General features: G+C 42.0%; 1 protein-coding gene across 2 annotated transcripts in view; it reads right to left on the bottom strand.

The window, feature by feature from the left end:
• myo10l3 (myosin X, like 3) overlaps positions 1–16,553 on the bottom strand; it is a 59,404-nt gene that overhangs the window by 24,663 nt on the left and 18,188 nt on the right. For both annotated transcript variants that reach the window (XM_082508668.1, XM_082508667.1), the window contains exons 3-14: positions 10,898–11,056; positions 9,927–10,114; positions 9,350–9,484; positions 8,907–9,045; positions 8,577–8,661; positions 8,278–8,384; positions 7,919–8,048; positions 6,769–6,887; positions 3,697–3,843; positions 2,588–2,688; positions 2,217–2,283; positions 1,545–1,637 (exon numbers count right to left, since the gene is read on the bottom strand). In XM_082508668.1, coding sequence (XP_082364794.1) covers positions 1,545–1,637; positions 2,217–2,283; positions 2,588–2,688; positions 3,697–3,843; positions 6,769–6,887; positions 7,919–8,048; positions 8,278–8,384; positions 8,577–8,661; positions 8,907–9,045; positions 9,350–9,484; positions 9,927–10,114; positions 10,898–11,056 — 1,470 coding nt within the window. The remainder of the gene's footprint in view (positions 1–1,544; positions 1,638–2,216; positions 2,284–2,587; positions 2,689–3,696; positions 3,844–6,768; positions 6,888–7,918; positions 8,049–8,277; positions 8,385–8,576; positions 8,662–8,906; positions 9,046–9,349; positions 9,485–9,926; positions 10,115–10,897; positions 11,057–16,553) is intronic.

The raw sequence follows: 16,553 nt of genomic DNA, 5'->3' as shown, positions 1-16,553 counted from the left end.
AATTTTGCCGTTAATTTCAGCATGTTTCACTTTACAAACGGAACCCCATAATGTGGCGTGCACATGGTAACAGCTGAGTTTTACATCTGTGCTCAGACTACAGTACTTTGTGAATGCTTTGTGTTACTATGATACACCAAATATCCCCATAAAAGCATTCTCTTCTTCTATAAACCACTGAATTATGTCTCTAGCACAAATGGTAACAGAGTTATAGTCCTTTAAAAGCCATTGTAAAATTGCCCTTCTACCAGAACAGTGGTTAAAAAAAGATAAAATTACCACCTTCTATTGAAACCATTGCCAATGAGGCTTCAGCGAATAGTCGGTGGATAAACGGAAACGCCAGATGAATCTCTCAGGTCTTTTTTTGCTATTTCTTAATTATTTTTCTTAATGATACTGTTCATCTGCTATTGGTAGTGATTTTTTTCTAGGTCCTCCACCATTAGCACAAGATATGCTAGTTGCTAACAGTATTTAATTAGGGCAACAATGAGCTATTAGCCAAGCGGCTAACAGCTCTTTGTTGATCCCAAAATTCTATTTCGGGGCACGAGCCTGTCAAACTGTACTATGTGTTGTCAATTTTTTGTACCTTCGAATTAAGAATTGGAAACACATGTGCTTTTTATGACAGTTGTGGTACAGTTTTTTAAATTGCTTCCTTGCTAGTTGTCTGTTATGTGTAAACACAACACTTTTTCTTTCCTGAGTTAGGTAGGTTTTTTCTTCTTCTTAAATGATTCATAGGTCAGTTTGGACTGAAAATGAGTAAAAAGCAGCCAGTGTCCAAAGAAAACTTCGAATGACCTTCAGAAAGCCTGGAGAACTATTGCTCAAGACCACTTATAAAATACACGAAAGTCTGGGTGCGTCGAAGCAAAATACAAAGAAATGAAGGGTAGGTCATGAGACTTTTCACAGTACTGTATATAATGAGTTTCTATCTATTGTGCTGAAGATACTAGAACCCGGGTTTACAAACTAATTAATAAACAAATTTATCAAAAAAATACAACGTACACGTTTACATGTGTTGATTCATTTACGCTGTTTGCAACTTCCTTACATGATGTGATACAAACATCTTCTGCTCTGATCGCGACCTTAAAACGTAACACACGGATCCGCACCCAAGCAAACACCTCAGGGCGAGGTCATGCGGTTCTTAAGTCTCGCTCTGTATCGTTCTTGTTTTTTCCGTCAGCCATAGAAAACTCTTTTCTCCTGCACACAATGCTGGTCAGACCCAGAGAATGGCTGATCACATTTCAGTATTATTGTGTTCATGTGCCGGAGCGCCCGGGGGTGTGTACGAGTGCTGCTCAGACATTCAATGCAACAGGCGATTCATCAGCCAGGACAGAGGTTTAACTCTTTGAGGCTGTCTGAGCTGGTGGGCGGTGAAGGCATTTCCCCAGCTGGGGTTAAGAAGCTTTGGTGCGCGGATATGGGTCATTTTTATGGCTTTGCTGTCTATCGGGGAGGGATAGAGTGTGTAAAGGAGCCATGTAGGTTTTCACGTGTGCGTGTGGACTCACTGCGTGTCGACTGTGTAGTTTCTCCAGAAGGGTGTAGTCGGTGCCTTTGGGGAAGCGACTCTCCTCATTGATAAGAGCCAACATGCCCAGTTTCTAAAGGGGAGACAGACAAAAAGAGAGAGAGAGCAAAGAGTTTGAAACACACCAAAGTCATGATGGAACTAGTTGTAATCCCATTGGGGCACATCTGGCAGCTATAACAATACGTACAGGAAACAGCAATGTTATTCATTCAATATGCTTTTTTTAATTGAGAAAGAGAGAGGAGGCACTGCGCTCAGCAGAGTAGTTTCATGTCTTATAATGAACTAAAATCAGACAGATATGTAGGGATGAAGTAGTTGTAGTGTAGTGTTTCCTCCAAACTTGCCAAGTTTGTGATTTTAAACCAGAAATCTTTCAAACACTTATGTAGAGGCTCAGTTTTAACGTCATTATAAGTATGGTGGTAAAATAACACAAATTCATGCCTTACTCTAACCATACCTCTAACCGCTGACTAGTGTACATTACTGTGCAAACAACATGCAAAATGAGACTATATAATGATAGACTGCGAGATGGGAGTCAGTGTAAGCACAGTGTGGCGTCTGGGTCAGCCCCGCTCTGGCTGGTGGTTAGCGGTCTGTCCTGGTGATGACTTTGCTCTGTCAGGGCCTGACTGTCTGTTACCTTTTCTATGAGATCCAGACACTCAGCGTTATCCATCCAGTCTATGGCTTCCCACTGGATCCCCTCCCTGTGAAGACAAACACCCACACAGACAGACACACCATGTATACATAAACATCAACAACCAGGAAGACACAATGGCAGCATTATCCAGTGTGAGCATGTGATGAAATGAGCCATGTCCAGGCTGCTGGCCTATTGTACCAGAAAACAACTGGCTGCGGGAGAAAGTGAGGCATTTCCAAACGTCTGGCAGTTTGCCGGTATGATCACGAAGAGGCTCAACCCCCATCCCCATCTGTGTCTGCGCTGTCTGCTCTTTCCACTGTATGCATCCATGTATGATGTTAAACTATGTAAAGGTTTCTGACCTGTTGTACTCCAGCTGCTCCAGGGAGAAGATGTGCTTATTGAAGTACTCTTGGAGTTTCTCGTTTGCGTAGTTGATATTGAATTGTTCAAACCGGTTCACCTACACAATGGAAGAACATGCTTTCAGTATACTCTCTGAGATTTAAATCAAATAAAAGCACACACTCACCAGCCACCTTATTCAGTTAATTTGTTCAACGGCTTATTAGCGCATGTTTCTAATGAGTCAATCACATGACAGTTACTCAGTGCATTTAAGCATGTAGACATGGTCAGGATGACCCCCTGAAGGTCAAACAATTCACTTGAAGGTGATTTAAGTGACTTCAAAAGTGGCATGGTTTTATTGTGTCAGACGGGCTTGTCTAAGTATTTCAGAAACTGCTGATCTACTGGGGTTTTCCCACACAACCATCTCTAGGGTTTACAGAGAATGGTGGGAAAAAGAGAAAATATTCAGTGAGTGGTAGTACTCTCAGAAGAGAATGGTCAAACTGCTTCAAGCTGATAGTAAAGCAACTAAAGCAGGGTTAGAGTATCTCTGAATGCAGAACAAGTCAAACAGCAGCAGAAGACTTCACTCTGAGTCACTCCTGTTAGTTAAGAACAGGAAACTGAGGCTACAGTTTGTGTGTGCTCAACAAATTTGGACACAAGATTAGAAAAATGTTGCCTGGTCTGATGAGGCTTGATTTCTACCATGACATTCAGATGGTAAGATCAAAATTTGGCATAAACAACGTGAAAGCATAGCTCCATAATGCCTTGTATCAGCTTGCTTCAGGCTGGTGGTGGTGGTGGTGTAATGGTGTGGGGGATATTTTCTTGGCATATTGTTGTTCTAGGAAATTGTTAAAACTCTAATGTTATCAGTATTAAAAAAGGTGTAATACTCTCAGTGTGTGTGTGCAAGTGTGTGCTACTACCGCAGATGTGACTCATGTTTGTCAAATGCACGTGACTAAAAAGAGCACAGATAAGGAAGAAATACAAAATGTAGCAAAATGCTTTGATAGAACAGTCATTGTGTTGGTATTCTCACAATGCACCAGAGAAGATAAGTTATCTGGTGATTTAAACCAGGATTTGATTCTTTTGGGGCTTTCACCTCAAAGTTCTCAAAGCCAAAGATGTCCAAGATGCCAATGGACTTGAAGTTGTCTTTCCCTTTGATCTTCTGATTGATCCTCATTATGATCCAGGAGAAACACTGGGAATAAAGCGCCATGGCCACCGAGTCCCGCGAGTCCACGGCCTACAGATCAGGGAAAAAGAGATGGAGGGCGTACCAGAAACCACGTCAGGCATAAATAAAAAGGAGGGGGGAAAAAGGAAACTTTGCAAACTGTACCCTAAACACAGCATTTATGACCACACAGTAAACATTTCATCGGTTCTATCAGGTGGCGGTTAAAGAAGTTAAAAACAAAAGATATGTTTGGACTGCTTGAATGATAGCGTGTGTGAGGCCTCAGTTCCATAAAACAAATAGTGGCTTGAAGACAAAGGTGTGTTATGTCAGCGTCTGTCTGCAGTTGAAAAGACGTCTGTTTTCACAACAGTCAGTGTTTTTTATCACCCAAATATCTTCAGAGTGACGCACTGCACTGTAACATTAGAAAAATCCAGTGAAAACAACGGCAAACTGGAATAAAGCGTAAAAGTTTATTTGTTTTTTTAAGTATTTTTCTTTTAAAGGAAATGACACCTACAGAAAAATCCCAAAGCCCACCTGGCAGAAAGAGGCTCATGGTGGCAGGCATCCAAGTTCACTTGGAGATTTATTTCAGCTGCTTTGTAGTTTATATTTCCATTCCACTAAATTTCAGAAAGAGCTGATGTTTTGTTTTCAGTACAACGCTTATCTGACATCTATTGTTTAATAAAAGTAAGATTTTACATAGAAAGAATGAACATGTGCCCCTTTTTCTGACTTCAGGTCCATTTCTCTCACATTAGATCTTCACAGCGATCCCTCAGGAGGTAAAGCGGGTCATTTGTTAACTGGAAGCTCCCACAGCCCACATGTTGCAGCATCCTTGGGCAAGATACTGAACTCTAAGGTGCCCCTGATGCATCCACTGGAGCATGAGCGTTACATAAAAAGTGCTTGTATGAGTGTGTGTGTGTGAATAGCTGAATGAGGTTTGTAGTTGAAAGTGCTTTGAGTGCTCAGAGCAGAAAACTGATCTATAATTACTGATACAGTTTAAATGTATTTAGCTTTTTTCTGAATTGTTGGCACTTTTACTTCAGTAAGAGGCTTGACGGAGGCCATGTGCTAAACTCTTGGTGTCAAGCTTTGTGCATTCATGGGCCCACATACAGCACATACAGGCCGGACTTGTTGGCCAGACCCCTGAAAATGACAAAGAAGTACATTCTAAAAACCTTCAAGTTAAATGAACCATCCATTTACAAAACAGATGACGAACAGTCTCAGATGTCCTAAGAAAAATAAGAATGTCTCAGTGTTTCCACATTAAGCCAGCGTGCTGTCATTTCGAGGAAACTGTCCCAGTTCACAAAAACACATCCACAGGACTCATTGGCCTTTGCATCTTACTTCGGTGTAATGTCTTTGTCATTAGTAAGGCTGTGAAACCGATGAGTCAGCCCCCAGGCTTAGGATGAAATTAGCAGGTCGGACAAAGCCTCTCATGAAGGATTCATTCCTAACGTAAACACAATGCTTCCTTCTAAAATATAGTGAAAAGTTTCAAAATTACACCCTGCTCCTCTGCAATTTTTACACTCTGGATCCAGTCTGCTGGATCCTTCAGCAGCCTGGTTCTGGCCTACAGGCCTTGAGCTTGGCATAAATTCACAAGTAAAAACTAAAAATGAAACTGTCCAAATCATTACTCAAACTAAAACTGATGAGAAGTCCTGTGAGCTACACGCAGTTCCACAGAAGAACATGAAAAGAACATAATTAATAACTTGACACGTTACTTCTCCGTGGTTCGTAGGACAGATGCTACAATGTGAACAACAACGAAAATCTACTTCCCATCCACATTTGAGTCCAGGGTAATTTTCTCCAGCTGCCATTGAGGAAGCTTTACAGCCTGTGTATGAATATACAAAGCCTGAGCTTGCCAGCTACACTTCCTCGACAGGTATTGTGCTTGATTTAAAAACAAAACAAGAGTGCGGCCGTGTGTACTTTATTCAGAGCCACAATGCTCCTGGGCTTTTCAGTAATCCATCATGCCCGGTCACCTTGTACGACTACTGGGAGCGAACAGAGCGCTGCTGGCTCCAGGATCTCCGTCACGGGGGTGAGAAGAATGGCTGCTTGTCCACGACAAGGGGTGGGGGGTGGGGGTCTACTGCTGGAAGTTGTGAGGGGGAGTGACCCCTGGCTGTTGTGAGAAGAGGTCTTTCTTGCCGACTCTAGGTCTGGAATAATGAACTCTATTAAGAGGCAAGTTGCTTCAAAGGCCAGGCAGAACAAGCAGCAGCAGGGTGACAGCACAAGACTCTTTGTCTGCTGATGAAAAGCTTTCTTGTAGCTTTCGTGTCCCGGTGATAATAATAAAGGTCCTCCCTGCATATTCGCTGACATTTATGAGCGTGAGTGGGCCGATGGGTTGAGCCCAGCCGAGAAGGGATTGTGGCATGTGTGTTCTTGTGGCATATGGTGAAAAGCACAACACATGCAGATGAAAACTTGTGCAATGTTTACAGTATTACAGATGTCAGCGCAGACATTTGAAGCTGAGGGAGACACAAGTGGATATTTATGCCAGCGTCTCAGTGCCTGGCTGCACTGCCTCCAGAGGAGAAGACTCTTACTTCACCACCAGTCATTGGTTCTATTGTGCTTTTGACTCAGATCACTATCACGATGGCTTTATTGTGCCTGAAATCTGGCAGACAAAAAGCAGGAAATGGCTGGGAGTCACGCAAGGGGATCTGGAAAGGCATGTGGTGGAGCGCGTCAGAGAAAATTGTGTGTGTGAGTGTGTCACCAGGACAGGAGAAGGAGAGGGGCGAGGACAGATATGGATCCACTGCATGATTAAGATTCTTGACAGAGCATGGTGCCTGAACTTAAAATTATACGCTGAATTCTGGGAAGTGAGGTCCAAGTGCTTCTTTTCTGTTTCCGTGTTAACTGTGTGATTCATGTAATGAGCAACAGAGGGGGAAATTGGGCTGGATGTGTTGTTACCTGCTCCACAGTGAGGGGGGAGCAGATCTCCTCTCCTCTGAGGATCATGGAGCGCTGGGTCAACACCTCTGACAACTGGAAGGAGTCGAGGCCGAGCAGCTCGCTGACGTTACTCACCACTGAAACAAACACAAGCACACACAGATGTACACAGGGTATCTATCACTTACGCAAACAGTTCAGGTGACTCCTATTCATGTTAAACAACAGATGTGGCATATACACAGCAATCCTATACCATCTGCAGGAAATTCTACTCTGCAGGCAAGTCTGTAGTGTTGGTAGTCACCGTAGTTCACAGGTTCTTTGGAAAAGAGGTCGGACACAGCAAACAAAGGAGCCTGAAGCTCATGTTACAGCCTGCTTGGTGCTCTGTGTGCTGGTACAATGTCAGTCAAACTCAGGGCCGTGAGGAATACTGCAGAGCCGTCCAAAATCGCTGATAACCCAGTTCTCTACTTCGGAAATTTCACCAGAAACAATTGGACTGAGTTTATTTTGGAATTTTTTTTAAACTGCTTGATAAAACCTGCATAGCTTGCGCATTTGCTTTCAGTACTAAAACCACTGCTTGGATCTTTTTTTTTCATACAAAAATTCCCCTTTCACTAAAGTCTAATAAAGGAATCAACAAAAGAAAAGAAGCAGCAAATAAATAAACAAATACAAGTGTAACACCCAGTTACACAGTTTAGCTTATTTAGCTGAGGCACAGTGGTGGGGTGGTTATCACAGTGGCTCCTCCTGCATACCCTGACTTTGAATTAGATAAGCAGAAGAAAGTGGATGGCCTATTTTTTTTTACCATAGAGTTAGAGCATTTCCAGGTTTTTATACTGCTTTTAATCTGTGTAATTCCAAGCTTCAGTAATATGGTTCACATTGAGAATGTGTCATCAAGAGCACACACTCAGGAAGTGACTCTGTGGTGCCCAGAGACTGTCGACTGAAACTCGACACCTTGGATACCAATGACACGCAAAGTAACCACTGGCATTACTAAGTGCACCGAGCTCAACTTTGAGGCAAGTAAATGAAGCAACAACAGACCAAATATTCAGTAGTGCGTTCTACACAAATTGATACATGTACATAAAGTTTAACACACCACCAGATCTTTTAAGATTTTGGTATTAATTTCTTTTTCTACCTCCTTTGGAAGTTATCTGAGCTCCACCGGCAGTCATGAACTCAATGTTGCCCATCTGGAGGACTGCCGAAAGAAGCTTGAACACGTCCCTGATCTCCTCCTCATTGAATTCCATCACTTTCAAAGCTTCCTGCAACACAAAGTTACACAGATGTGCCACAATAAGGAATCCTAAAACAAATTAAATTCATTAATTAACATGCAACCACCTACAAACCAGACCCAATGTGAGATTGCCAAATAATAAGTTCACCCAAGGCTCATGTTCTATGGAAGCGAGGTCTCTGACTCATGAAAAAGAGTTACAGCGCCCCCTGGAGGGGAAACAAATGATGTACAAGAGTCCTTTTCATCCTCACCATCACACTGTTGAAGAGCTGCTTGTCGTCTAGACTGCTGTCCTTCACGCAGCCCGACTGGCTCAGGTAGTGATACGACTCAGGACCCTCAGACAAGAGGTACATATCTGTGACACAGAAACGGACAAAGTAGATGTAATAAAACACTTCAAACGGACAACACAGACGTTATTTCAGAGGTAGCTGTAGAGATGCCCCAAAGTACATATTTTCAGGATAGCAGTCACATAGCAGTCATATGTCTTCACTAAAGAAGTGTTTATATGGGTATCATAGTCAGTCACAGACTAAAAACCAACCTCTGTGGTCCTTGTCTGCCCCTGCTAACAGTGCGTAGAAGATGTGGTAGTTTCTCTCACCAGGATTCTGTCGGACCACGCGGTTCTTGGAAAGACAGCGTGATTAGAAAAACTGCTACAAGTACTTTACAACTGAACGAGTTATTCCGATTACTTATTTAAACACTGGTGTCATTGAAGAAGACTTGCTGAAGATACTGACTGTATCACAAGCACAATATAAGCTTACCTTTTCCAGCAAGTCTGATAGCTCAAAGTTAAGGAAAAAGTTACAGCGACTCGATCATCTGTGCAAAATACTATCTTTATAGTATGTGAGAGTTGATTTACTGTGTGAAGGATACAATCAATGATGCAACCTCCCTGGATGTTTCCGTTTTGGGAAAAGTGGAGCTGTATGAACTTCCCGAAGCGGCTGGAGTTATTGTTGTACACTGTTTTAGCATTCCCAAAGGCTTCCATGATGGGACTACAGAAAGGATAAAGACAATCAAGCAAATCTGTTACTATAAAGAAGCCTTTAAAATGTATCCGGTGAGCACACACTGCAGTGACGGTGATGTGGATCCAGATTATTTAATAATGTCTGAAGCTGAATTAGGTTAACATCACTGCCATTGCCACAAGCTGTTTGGAGAGTTTGAACTGGTATTTGAGGGTAAGCTCATAACAAATTTTTTTATCTTACCATGCAAATAATTTTAATTTAAAAATCAAATAACCTAAACATTAAAATAATGACTTGCACCTGGGGAGATGCATTTACACAGTACCTGCTCTGGACGAGGGCCTGCTCCACCCTGGTTGTCCTCTCTGAAGGAGGAGTACCTGCTGAGTTTTGACTCATCACTGAAAGAAACTTTAGCAGCAGCTTGGTGCTCTCCGTCTTCCCAGCACCGCTTTCCCCACTGAGCATGCAAAAAACAGAGAAGATACATAAAGGGATCTGCTTGAATCTCTCCATGCATCCATTTTCTTAACTGCGTATCCAGTTCAGGGATGCGGGAGCTGATCTCACAGGGTGAGAATCAGGACGGGGCTAACCCAGAGAGACAGGTAACCAATCACACTCGCATGTACGGAAACTTTAGAGCCACTGCTTAACCTAACATGACTGCAGGAACCCACGCAGGTATGGAGAATATGCAAACTCCACCAAAAGATTTGAACCGAGGATATTCTTGCTATTCTTTACTATGTCTATTCATACAGTATTTTTGGGAAATGCAAGAGAACATTTTTCAGATAGGAGTACCTATTTTGCAAAGGTCAAAGGAAGACTACGATATTCCTTATTTCATATTCTGTTCTCAAGATTTATAGTGCAGCCAATAAATTTGCAGGACTCACCTGATGAGAACACACTGGCTGTCGTGTCTCTTCCACAGGCAGCGGTAGCACTCGTTGGCCACAGCGAAGATATGAGGAGGCAGCTCCCCCATGTGATGTTTGCTGTACAAGTCGACAGCAGCGCCATCGTACAGGCCTGCTATCTGCTTATAGGGATTTACTGCTGCCAGAATTGAACCTATGTTGGTCTGAGAGCAGATAGATGAAGGAAGACAAAAGAAGTCAGAGGATAACACAGGTGGTATGAAAGAACACACTAAAATGTATAATTCACTAATCGCTTTGCTATTCATTGAGCTCTGCAGTACTGTTAGTGAATACTCCTACTTCGGTGGATTCACTGAGTACCTGCATTCAGCAATAGTATTAAACTACTGCATATGGCCTAGTTTGCTGTAAGGATGATAATATTTTAGGATCCATTGCTTCTGCTCGGTTAATGCGCTTTGGGAAAAAAGTCCCCCCCACACACAAAAGTGTGTTTGTGGGTCATCCTTCCACACAGTGATACTATTCTCCAATACCACGAAGCCAGGCTTGGCGAATGCTCCGAGATGAGCTCAGGAGATAGGATTTCCAAAGGCATAGTTAATGTGTGTCTGTGGGGAGTGATTATTTTAATAATACCTGGATAATATTTCCGTGGAAGCCCAGAGCTTTACGTTGAAAGCAATCCTGGGGGTGAGAGTAGGTGAAACAAGGATAATAGAAATCCTGTTCTGAATACGCGCACATTATTCCAGAGTTTATATGTATTGTAAGTATTATTTAATATTATTAAACATCACCCTGCCCCCAGTCCTCTTTGTTTGTCCCTGTATAACTTTCTGACCATTTTCCAGTATATAAATATATCCTCCCCTGTTCGAGACGTGTTCTACTTTTCACCGTTCCTCACATTATTTATTCCCAGAAATATTGACTCACAAACCTCAAGTCAGGACTCTACTGGTACATCAATGAACACTTACATAGATGTTGTCTTTCTGATAGCGCAGAAACAGATTGTGCATGATTGCCGCTTCGTGCAGCTCTGCCAGTGTGGACATGTCTTCTACTCCATGGATGCTGCTGGGGTGCATTGGGTACACCATCTCCCTGTTCAGCTCCTCTTTTTGTAGGCAGATCACCTGTAACAGCAAAAGGCACACGTACATAGACATATATGTTAACATAAGGTATTGTCAAGGTTTATATGAGCCCATAAGTGGAACTGCACAAGTTGTTGTACATTGAAGCTGCACCATTTTGTCTCTGCACAAGAAAAGGAGAGTAAACGACATCGATACCTCCTGCATTTCACTAAAATTCAACTGGGATCCTTTTTCATGTTTAGTAACTGATAATTTAGTGGAATGAACTTTGTTATTTTATTTCTGAAGTAAAGAGTACCAATAAAGTTTAAAACCATTGTAAAACTATAGCAACACAATAAATTACCCCATGTTTACTCATGGCATCTCTAATCATGGCTAACAAAGACAGCAAGCAGCCAGTTACATCAGGGTTTGAACAAAACAAGTTATGTCCGGGTCACCTTTAAGATGTTAATCAAACTCCTGACAGAACGTCAGTCTTCCGCTGCATGCTTTGGTGACAGGTAGATCAGAAATATCACTCAGGAATAACTGAAGTAAAATAAGATAGACTGCACCCCTGATATGTGCCTGTCTGTGCCTGCTGCCAGCATACCAGGCAGGCAGAGAGCCCCTGTCTTACTCATGTCCGGATGGCTCTTTCACGACCTCTCTCTGGGTGAGAAATTAAGGGATGGATAAGATCTAACGGCATTTATATAATGGAAGTGAAAGAGTGAGAGCGAATAAGGTTCTTAATAATAATAATAATGGATTGCATTTATATAGCGCTTTTCTAGGCACCCAAAGCGCTTTACAATGCCACTATTCAATCACTCTCACATTCACACACTGGTGGAGGCAGCTACAGTTGTAGCCACAGCTGCCCTGGGGCAGACTGACAGAAGCGAGGCTGCCATATTGCGCCATCGACCCCTCTGGCCAACACCAGTAGGAGGTAGGTGAAGTGTCTTGCCCAAGGACACAACGACCAGGACAGAGAGCCCAGGGAACGAACCGGCGACCTTCCAGTTACAGATGCGCTTCCCAACCCCCTGAGCCACGGTTGCAGCCTTCTTTGGCTATCAGAACTCTAATGCACAAGATAAGAGAGCAGAGAGACCACAACTATGTCAGTCACCAGTCAGGGAAGCGGTGTCCAGATCGATACTGATGGATAAGAGGCTGTGGCATCCCAATGCACTACTGCTGCTCTCCTGGCATGTTCATGTGTGTCCCAGCAGGGAGGAGACACTGTGTCTCAGAGAAACACTGAGTCAGCAAAGGCTGGCTGATGAGGCTGCTAATAGACTGTAGTCAAACATTTGAGGCTCTGTTGATTCTTTGAAAGTAGATCTAATGAACATGAAGTAGGACTATATCAAATCTTTCCTTTAATAGAGCATGCAAATAGAAGTTTTTGTTCTTGTAGATGGCATCTGGAGTAGCCCCTCTGTTTTAAGGTTTGATGTGTTGTGCACTCATAGATGGTCTTGTTCATACATTGATTGTAAAAGTGGTTATTTGAGTTCCTGTTGCCTTCCTGTCAGCTCAAAGCAGACTGAGAACATTCGGTCTGCTAGAGATCGTTGTGTATGAAAATCCCAGCAGCTGTCCTTAATAGATTGGCCAGTGAGTGCACATTATACCTTTATAAAAATCAGCTGCATGAAGATAAACTATATGACCTGCATTTTCAAATGTGTCTTATTTTGTAAAACCCTTTCCGGGATGGCATACGTTAGAGTCTGAATATCTTAAATAATCACATGTGCAGTTAGTAAATCTTTAAAGAAAAATGTCGACGAGGCCGTTTATAGTAAGTAACACAATGGGTAACACAATAGAATGGGTGTATGATGAGAAAAAGTCACAACAACAATGTAGTCAGTAATGTTTCTGTGGTATTAACGTTTATAAATGAGTAAAGACCTTTGAGAAAAAGCAATTTGTGCAATGATGTCATTCAGCGAGCAGAAGTTTGCAGATTTGCAGCCAGATGTCCTTCAACATTTGGCTTTAACCCCACCCTCTCCTTTGGCAAATTGGTGAAGATTCACTATGGGGCCTGAGTGACTAATAAATCAGAAAGGCTTTTCACTTTGAATACATCCACAGTCAGCAGCATTAGCATTTACACCAGTCACTTAAAGGGAATGATGCCATTTTTAAACACTCTGATGGATTTTCTTTGGTTTCTTTTTCTTTTTAAGATAATTACTGAGACCGCCAAACAAAAACATGGTTTAAAAAGCGTTTCTGTTGACACTGATGACAAACAGCAGATATCTACAATAACACTGACTGCTGATGTTAGCATTCACCAAATGCAAGTTCAAAGCAGCTTTAAGGTGGCTGGGAGCAGAGTGTAACACGGGGAGATAATTTACCTGTTTGCATTTTTGTGTATGTCGGGACACAGAGTGGGTGTTTGTCTCCGTGCACATTATCACCTTGTTTCTGATCTTCTTTAAATAACTTGTGGCTCAGATTTCACAGAGCGAGCCGCAGGGACTTTTTCCTCCCTGAAACATCAGAGATGCCCAGGGGCAAACTGAGCTGAAGTTTTGGGCATCAAAAGGTTTCACATTCCTCTGTTTTGCCCCACTGTGATCTTGGTTTCATTGTTGGTTGCTTTCCTGTGAGAGAAGTTTGAACTTTCTCCTAATAGCCACAGCTCATCAATATTTATCGTTATTAATTTGTTTTCAAATGATTTATCGACTGCACGAGTTCCTCTTGGGGAAGAGATAAAAGACACCTGAGACGCATGGATTTCTATTTTTCCTCCTTTCAACGAAACCAAATGAAATCACAGCTTGAATTTATTGTTAAATTTGTCCATTTAACATTTTTAAGTCATAACCTTTCAGACGAGACATCCCTGAGACAATTATCACAACGCCTGTTCCACAGAGGGGGCAGCGTCACCGCTGTTAATGATTGGAGTGGTGTAATGATGGAAACTATTTCATGCCACTTACAACGACATGATTGATTAGCAAAGCTGTCTGCGGTGCAAATTGATCTTCTACAAATGGAGGCTGTATGCACAAGAGAGCTATGATGCTGGACACACGCGCAGCACACAAAGCAGAAAATGCAAAAAGCCCCAGTGTTCATTTATATGATGACTATATGCAGGATACACCCTGGTTGGGTCGTCAGGCTATCACAGGGCTAACACACAGAGAGATAGAACAGCTATTCACACTCATATCCAGACCTACTTCCAATTTAGAATCACCTATTAACCTAACGTGCATGTCTTTGGGATGCAGGAAGAGGCCAAAGTCCTCGGGGAAGGACAAAGGGGAGGCACGCAGGCTTCATGTAGGGCGGGGACTTGAATCCAGGACCTTCTTGCTATGAGACGACAGTGCTAACCACCCCGTGTTTCGCTTAGTTTCTCTCCTAATTTAACCTAATGTCCTATACAACTCAGTGAAAAGACATATTTTACATAATTTTCAAAAATTTAACAGATTAGGATTCGGTGCGGACACATAACTCTACAGGTCATGTGTGTTCTGCATATGCAGGTGTTTTGGGTTTCCTTGAACTTAAAGTTGTAACTCTGTTTTATGCAAACTGGAGTAATATCTCCAGTTTGCATAAATCATCATTACTCTGGAGAATTTACTGGAGATATGGGATGGGAACCTCCCATAACGCATGTGCCAAAAAGCTGCAGGGGCCTGGGTTTGAGTCCATCTCTCCCTACTTTCCTGTCTTTGTGACACTGTGCTTTTAAAATAAAGAGCTATCCCACACCCCCAAAATATCAAATGCTTTGATATAGACTAACATTTTGCAGTCATGCCCACACTAATGAGTAAAAAAATCTTTATTTTGTTTGAAAAAAAGTGTCATTCACTTCCTTGAGCAGGTTACTTTGTGACAAATCGATCTGATACCCCACGTATAAGGTTAAGCAACCTGTTAATATGTCAAGATAGCGATAAAGACATAGACATCAACATACATTATGATTTTATTGCATTACACAGAACAGCTACACTGTTGAGCCTTACATGCATTCAGAAACACTGCCATAAGCCTCAGAGAGACAATCAGGCTCATTTTGTTTTGTTTCCCATCATTTAAAAACACGATATTACATAATTGTTGGCAAAATGTCCTCCATTTCTGTTGACTCATAAAAAGTAAGTTGCACTTTTGCAAGAAAACCTTTTTATGGCTGTTTTATTTGGTAGGCTGAGCAGAGAAAGAAGATTATTTTGTTGAAGGCCAAGCTGTAAAATAACAAACATAAAAGAAATTTAATGAAAAGTTTGACCACTGTGCCTGTACTTTTTGTGTCTTGTAAGCCCACAAAAAAATCGTTATGTGTGCATGAAATACAAATAAAAAAATATGAATAAAATTAAACTCATTGGGTCGAACAGATGACCCGTGTCCTGAAACGTCTCTCCGAGGGCCCGGACTGAAGTTGGCCCCAGGCCATTTCCTCCATGTCATTCCTCCTGCACTCTATCCCTGCTTTCTTGATAAAACAATACATTAATCTAAAATAAAAATGATTATATAAAAAGAAAATCAATGGATAGTCACATTCATGGTGTCCAGGTGTACCCCGGCTTTCCCTCTGGATGGTTGGGATAGGCTACAGCAGATGACTTAAAGAAATACATAACTGGCAGATTGTTTGGGGTTTTTTCATCCTTAGAAAGAAATTTATATAACATAAATTAAAATGATACAAAAATTACACAGACTAAAAGGAAGCAACAGCAAATAACTGAGTTTTAAAGTTGTTTTGCAGCTGTGTTGCTCTTCCCTTTTGTTTCCTCTTCCTTGAAACCACACCCTGCTGCTGCGCTTTGTCCAAGCAACTCTACTTAATATTCACATATAGGTGGAGTCAGGCTCTGTGGCTCACAGCACTTATGCTTTAATGTCAGCTGTATTCAGGCCTTTACTGGGGCACATGGACAGACACAAAATCACAAGCTTCTGGATACAAACACAGTCTTGTTTGTTGCTGTTTTGCCTCTCTCTGTTTCCCTTTCTCCTTTTTTTAAAAACTCTGAGTCCCTCTGTCTTACAGTGAATCCATCTGCTGCAGGGGGATCCCGCCCAGACCCAAGAGAAGAGAGGCAGTGAAGGGGGTGGGGGTGAGGCTTGGTGAAAATATGAAAAGAAATAACAGAGAGAGATTGTGTACAGCTCAAAAAATCAGGCAAAGTATCCATGTAAATCCAAATCCTCAAAAACGATTTTGTTTATCACACAAACAGATGCTAACAATAATGTTTGTGTTATTTCTTCCAGCTTACTTGTGTATGTGCATCACTCACATAAAGGCTCACATAATAGCTCCATTGACTAATTATCCAGAAAAGGCTGAAGGGCCATCAATGACCCATTTAAAACTGCAGACAGCATGTCTACAGGCTCTGGACAACTTCAGGATTCACACTGGATAAGAATAGGTTTTTCGCTCGAGTTAAATTCTTAATGTCATGAAAAAGGCTTTTAGTGTACAATCAACTCGGGACGGAGGCTAGTTTACAGTCACTATTAACTG

This window comes from Aulonocara stuartgranti, assembly GCF_965226115.1.
Source record: "Aulonocara stuartgranti genome assembly, chromosome: 16".
NCBI lineage: Eukaryota > Metazoa > Chordata > Actinopteri > Cichliformes > Cichlidae > Aulonocara > Aulonocara stuartgranti.
This window is presented reverse-complemented; position numbering and strand designations above follow the sequence as displayed.